This window comes from Triticum dicoccoides, chromosome 4A, assembly GCF_002162155.2.
Source record: "Triticum dicoccoides isolate Atlit2015 ecotype Zavitan chromosome 4A, WEW_v2.0, whole genome shotgun sequence".
Taxonomy (NCBI): Eukaryota; Viridiplantae; Streptophyta; class Magnoliopsida; order Poales; family Poaceae; genus Triticum; species Triticum dicoccoides.
The window spans coordinates 606,074,799-606,081,618 of record NC_041386.1 but is presented as its reverse complement, the minus strand read 5'-3'; the positions used below and the strand labels follow the sequence as shown (position 1 = coordinate 606,081,618).

General features: G+C 43.1%; 1 protein-coding gene across 1 annotated transcript in view; it reads right to left on the bottom strand.

The window, feature by feature from the left end:
* Nucleotides 1–2,598: 2,598 nt before the first annotated feature.
* The window catches only part of LOC119283785 (cysteine-rich receptor-like protein kinase 10), an 8,118-nt gene continuing 3,896 nt past the window's right edge, over nt 2,599–6,820 (bottom strand). Inside the window, exons 2-6 of the mRNA XM_037563193.1 lie at nt 4,389–4,526; nt 4,058–4,262; nt 3,728–3,965; nt 3,430–3,583; nt 2,599–3,344 (exon numbers count right to left, since the gene is read on the bottom strand). Coding sequence (XP_037419090.1) covers nt 2,991–3,344; nt 3,430–3,583; nt 3,728–3,965; nt 4,058–4,262; nt 4,389–4,526 — 1,089 coding nt within the window. The 3' untranslated portion in view covers nt 2,599–2,990. The remainder of the gene's footprint in view (nt 3,345–3,429; nt 3,584–3,727; nt 3,966–4,057; nt 4,263–4,388; nt 4,527–6,820) is intronic.

The following is a 6,820-nucleotide window of genomic DNA, read 5'->3' as shown; positions in this document are numbered from 1 at the left end:
ATGGCCGGCGGTTCGGTCGGTGGAACGCTGGGAGGAGGAGGAAGAAGGAGGGCTGCGAGCTGTTAGATCTCCATCCAACGTCCAGAATGAATTGACCAACCTAATTTGAAAAATCAGTCGAGCTACCGATAGCCACTCCCACTTTTTACTAAGTTTGAGTTGCTTAGCACATGTGTCAAAGGTGTGTACTCACTCCCGCCGTCGCCCCCGCAGTTGCCCCATGAGTCGCCTCCATGGTCCCCCCCCCTCCCGCAGTCGCCCCCAGAGTCGGCGGAGGGATAGGCTCGACGGTCCAGTACATCATGCAAGTGAAGGGCCTGTTCTTTCGGAGGGTCAAATTCCTGGTTGGCAATGGGATGTCAACAAGGTTTTGGAAGGATACGTGGTTAGGAGAGACGCCCCCTGGCCGTACAATATCCCACCTTGTATAACATTGTGCAACGTAAGGAGGGTTACGTAGGCACAATTTTACATACGATCCCCTTAAATATTCAATTCAGACGAGCTCTAGTTGGTGAGCGATGGAATGCATGGATGCACCTGGTTCGGAGATTGATAGATGTTCAACTCTCCGACCAAACGGACTCCACACAATGGAAACTAGCTAAGAATGGGATTTTTATGGTAAAATCTTTCTATTTGGATTTGATTAATTCTGGCCCAGTCTCGAGATCATTGCATATTTGGAAGATTAAGTTTCCTTTGCGCATTAAAATCTTTATGTGGTTTGTCCACAAATAAGAAATTCTTACAAAGGACAACTTAATCAAGAGGCGATGGGTAGGTAGTCCACGATGTTGCTTTTGTGATCATGACGAAACAATACAACATTTATTTCTTGAATGCCCACTAGCCAAATTGCTTTGGAGAACGATTCATATAGCCTTCAACATTACTCCTCCAGTTGACATTGCATCGTTGTTTTGAATGTGGTTAACTGGGGTCCAACAGACTACGGTGGCTCGTATTCGGATTGGAATATGTGCGCTCTTGTGGGCTATATGAAATTGTAGGAATGATTTGATATTTAACAGACAATACAATTTAACTTTCTTGCAGGTCATCTTCAGAGCTACCGCTTGTATCTGTATGTGGTCCTTACTCACTCCTATGGAATCCAGGAAGCCTTTGGTTACTGGGTGCAATGAGTAAGAAATGGTAGCACGGGTTATATTCAACCGATTCGGATGGCAGTCGCATAACATGATAGGAGTCTAGGGAGCTTATCCTTCTTATTGCCATTCCGGTTGTGATTGTCAGCATGAACTTTCATTTATTTTTATTTTTTGCTCCACTTGTGAGCTGTAATACTTTGACGACTTTGTGATCTCTTAATAAGATGGCTGCATGCATCATTATGATGCAGAAGCCGGGGGTAAGCCTCCATTTTCAAAAAAAAAACATCAAGATGATGGAGTGCTATGTATGAACATGAATGCATGCAATGAGACACACTTGCAATCGAATAGAAGCCTACCGCCACTGTGGCTGGCGGTATGCTACAACTAGCTACCGCCACCAGCTATGGCGGTAGGCTTCGCGCAGTCAGCAAACAGTTGTTTAAACGTTGATCAAAACCTATCGTCAAAGTCAATGGCGATAGGCAGTGTAAACCTACCGCCAAAGACGGCGGCGATAGAAAAAAGGTCAGATTCAAAAAAGATTTTAAAACAGGGTCAAGTCATATTAAAGTTTGACAAAAGGGTCAGAGCAGTGAATATGGCTCATGGTGGTGGGAGCACACAAGAGGATGATGAAGGAAACACGGGAGACGGGGATCTTCTCCTCTTGTCCTTCTCATCTTGCTCTTATTCATGTCTCCTCTTCTTTTTCTTCCTCAAACTCAGGTCTAGTCTGCATTAGGAGGTGGGGGGAGGACAAGCAAGGGCATCGCAAATGAGGGAAATGGAGTAGGTGAGGCGTTGGTGGGGGCTGCTCGTGAGAGGGAGTGCTGCAAGGGTCCCATTGCATGGAAGATAGACAAGGGATGGAGGTGCTTAGGCCATGTAGGGGAGCACGGTGTGAGGAGGAAGAAGGGAGTGAGGACACGATGTGGGAGGAAGGGGGTTGCTATGGGGTTATCCAAACCAGGCCACCAATTCATTTCAATTAAAACATTTTTGGAGTACCAAATAAATCTAGCCACTGAATTAGAATAAACCATGGAAGATGCTTCCGGAGTGCGATTCGCGAAAATGAGTAGTGAATTTTGACTAGCTCAACAAGCCTGGCGGAGCCATGGTCTCAGATCTTTCGAGAAGAAGCTTTGTTTTGAAATGTTACATGAAGGTGACTACGACAGGGGGAATGACGAAGCCGTGGAATCAATTTCACGGTACCGTGTTTGATATGAATAAAAGAGTACTCCAAGATTCAATGCCTCTCAGAGTTGCCCCCACGGCCGTCTCTGATTTGAAAATCAATAAGGGCAAAAAAAATGGCCGTCAGTGGCAATGAGAAGAACCGTTGATGTATGAGAACACCTGTTAAAATTACAGGGTGTTACATCGTCTTACTCATGGGGCAATTGTGGATTTGAATCTTCAACCTTGCTCGGATATCAAATAAAAAATATCACAAACACGCGCACGCAAAAGGTTTGCCAAAGAGACCTGACATGCATTGTTTTCTTTATTTACAATCTCTCGAATACCAAGACGTTACAATACTCACGCACCTCCCCATGCTTATATACACAGGCAGCCGATAGAAACAACCTGGGCCTACACAGACATGACAACCGGTCTCAGCTTGCTCCATATGATATGCAAGCCAACAATAATCACTCGGCTACCTTGATCACTATTAGCTTAAACATTATTGAATACGACTAGTATCACTAGACCCACGTATGTATCTATCGACTCACTCTTGATCAGCTAGCTAAAGAAGCATGAACGAGCATCTTGTACATTTCCGGACATGACTAAAGGCAATTATTTTTAACAGTTGGTATTCGCCTTACTGATGCAAACTTGTTTGAAATCATCCTACCTAGGCTCGACATCAGAAATCGTCACGTCATTGCCTGAAACGGGGGTAGGCAGTTGTTGGCTGGTGATAGCACCCCGCGGCCGGCTGCTTTGGTAACTGAGCGTGGGGTTGCTGACTCCAGGTTGTGTGAAGCAGAACGCTGGCCTGGTCGGAGTCCGCATAGTCATGGACATGGAGGGGCTGTCGAGCATGAGGACGACCTCCCACGCGGCCGGCCTGGCGCTGGGATCCTCCTGGAGACACAGCAGCCCGATCTGCACGCACTTTAGCACATCGTTCTTGGGGTAACCTCTGCCCAGGGAAGGATCCACCACCTCTTCCATCGAGCCTGCGCTCCACGCTTCCCATACCTGTACGTAAAAGATAAATAAGTAGCAGCTAGTCGGCAAGTTATCTCCACAAATGAGTGAGGTACATTATGTGTGCGGATCTTACCTGGCTGAGCAGAGATCTGGAGGCAGTATCATCGTCGAGTGATGCATTGTTCCTCCTACCAGTCACAATCTCTACAACTACGACTCCGAAGCTATACATGTCTGACTTGGTAGAGACTTGGCCGTGGTACGCATATTCCGGAGCCATGTATCCGCTGCATGAATTAGTTCCAAAATAAGCACTCTTGCTCAGTGTTGCATTTACCATTTGATATCGTATCACTCAAACGGTCATCTTCCGTTAATTTGGCTAGAACAGTGTGCATTTGCAAAGTACGTACACAGAAGCAAAGACTTACAGTGTACCAACAGCACGTTTTGTTACATCCATCGATTGATCTCCACCGAAAGCCCTAGAAAGACCAAAATCTGAGATCTTGGGGTTCATATCCAGGTCCAGTAAGACGTTGCTTGGCTTCAGGTCACGGTGGATGACTTTTAGACGAGACTCCTGGTGGAGATACAGTAGACCTCGAGCAATCCCAGAGATGATCATGCTTCTTTTCATCCAATCGAGTTGGTGTGCCTTCTCCGAATCTGCGACACACATGCACCACTCAAACTAAAAACAGCAGAATAGCAGACTAGTGGTGTACTAAAGTTTTGACAAGATGAGATGGGAGAATTACTGAAAATAATCGTGTCTAGGCTTCCATTAGGCATATATTCGTACACCAGCAGTTTCTCTTGCAAGCAAACACCGAGAAGCTGCACCAGATTCTTGTGCTTAAGTTTGTTAGCTAGCACTAGCTCATTTTTCAGCTCACCAAACCCTTGAACAGAGTCCTTTGACAGCCTTTTGACGGCTATTTTCATTCCGTCCTGCATTTCCCCCTATGTAGACAGTAGAGGCAAGTTTGCTCTTGGATTAAATTAAATAATTCACCAAATATTGTCTCTGGTACATTTAGTATAGATTTGTATTCTCATGTAATATTCATACCAAAGCACAATACACACCTTAAAAACCTCTCCGAATCCTCCCTCTCCCAGTTTGTTGTTTATAGAAAAATTGGATGTGGCAACCCTCAACACTTGGAGACTAATATAGTTCAAGCCCTCTCCTGCATTATCTGCAATAAGAAACATGCGATTTAGCTATACCTTACCTTGAGTTTATCTGTATACAAGAGACAAAAAAGAAGGATCTTATTGATTCCTGGCTGGCTACAGTTATTTGGTTCTGGCAGCCTTCTGATGGGGCTTTTGGATGTTCACTTATGGGTGTTAGACATGATCTGTTCCAGGTAGATACATGTATGGCCGAGAGGTTTATGACTAGAATGGTCATAATGAACAAGTGATCAGGATTCAAGTGAATCCTAATCAATGTGTACGGGGATGAGTTTTAAAGAGCTTGTGATGTCATGTCCGAGCTACACATGGTCTAATAACCAGATGGACCCTCTGTTTGTTAAATTACATACAATTTTGGTTAGCCCCTCCTGGGAGCAAAGGTTTCCTTTGGTTACTGTCAGAATCCTGGTTAGAGGGGTTTCTAACCATGCTGCTCTTCTTTTACATACTGTGATAATCCTGTTGCGATAAATGCATCTTTTAGGTTTGAATTAAGCTGGTGGACTATGAAAGATCTCTCCGATATAGTTAACAATGCCTGGTCGTCTATTGTTCGCTCGCAGAGGCAGTACCTTGCATTGACTATGAAACCTTTCAAGACAAGCCTCAAGGGCTAGAATCTTAATGGTGAGGAGGCTTATAGGAGGGATAGAGAATGCATTACTAATTGGCTGGATGTTGTGGATAAGAAATGCGAGCTTTTTGGTGCCTTAGAAGCTGACTATGGCTTAAGAGATAAACTGGAAAATGACTGAAATAAAATTCTTAGGGAGGAGGAATTTAAATGGTACTAACAGTATAAAGAGAGAGATATAAGACATGGAGATAGTAATTCTAAGTATTTTATGATTAATGCTAGTGGTACAAAATGTAAGAATAAGATTTTTCAGATTCAATCAAGATGAGCGCATCATTCAAGGAGGCGAACAACTCATCAAATATGCTACTACCTTTTATAAGAAGCTTTTTGGAAGGACGATCTTCTTCCTTTCTCTCTTATTATTCCTTTGCCCGGTTGCCTTTCCGATGTAGATAACAGTAGGTTGAATGACAAGTTTACACATGACGAGATTAAAACTGCAGTTTCCCCACGAGTCACAATAGAGCAGCGAGCTAGATGGCATGCTTGTTGAGTTTTACCTAATCTTTTGGCGTCTTGTCTCTGGTGATTTTCTTAAAATTTTCCAGGATTTTTATGATCGCGTTATTGACATTTCTAGACTAAACTATGATATAGTAACTCTGACCGCTAAAGGTCAAGGGGCTGATAAAACAGATGTATAGGCCCATCTTCATCCTTATTGTTCGATTTAAAATTGTTACTGAAGTTCTCAATAGTAGAGCCATGTTGACTGTAGACAAGAGTGTTCACAAAGCTCAATCTGCTTTTACCAAAGGTCAGTTTATGTTAGATAATGTAGTTGTTTTACATGAGACTTTATATTCATTGCATACTCTGCTGCCCTTTTTAAACTAGATTTTGAGAAAGCATACAATAAATTCATTTTGGAATTTGTGCATGATGCGTTAAGCATGAAAGGATTCCTGGTTAAATTTGTACGGTGGCCTAATTGTTTTTTTAGCGATGGTAAAGCAACTATTACCTTGAATGACATGTCAGGCTCTTAGTTTGTTACTAGGAAAGGCTTGAGGCAGGGGGAGTCCTTTCCCCACTCTCCTCTTTAATTTAACTATTGATGTTATTGCTTCCTTGGTATAACCGAGGTTTCACCATTCTACAATACGCAGACGATACCATCTTTTATTTGGAAGATGACCTTGAAGGTTATCTTATATGTTTATGAGCATTGAACATGGCTAAAATTAAGTTCTGAAGAGCAAGATCCACTGTTTTAGCGATGCGTTGCTGGAATAGAATGATTATGCTCAAATTTTTACTTACATAGTAGGTGATTTTCCTTTTAGATATTTAGGGATTTCTCTACATTTTCAAAAGTTATGTAATCTTGATTGGGAGCCACCTGAGGACAAATATGAAAAATGGCAGCTTCATGGCAAGGGATCTTTCACTCCATGGGGCCTCGTTTATTCTCTGTGATACTTGTGTCAGTAATATTCCTATTCTCTTATTGTCCCTTTTTCGTTGGCCTAGAGGTGTTGGTAAGAGACTTGATTTCTTTCGTGCTTGTATAGTTTGTTGGCAAGAGAAGGATGGAGTGTAAAAGTATCGGTTGGTTATCTGGTTGGATGTTTGTCGTCCTAGAGATCGAGGGGGTTGGGAGTTACTAATCTTGAAGCTAGGAATATTAGTCTCCTGTGTCAATGGAATGTGGTTTCTGGGGCATTGGGTAACC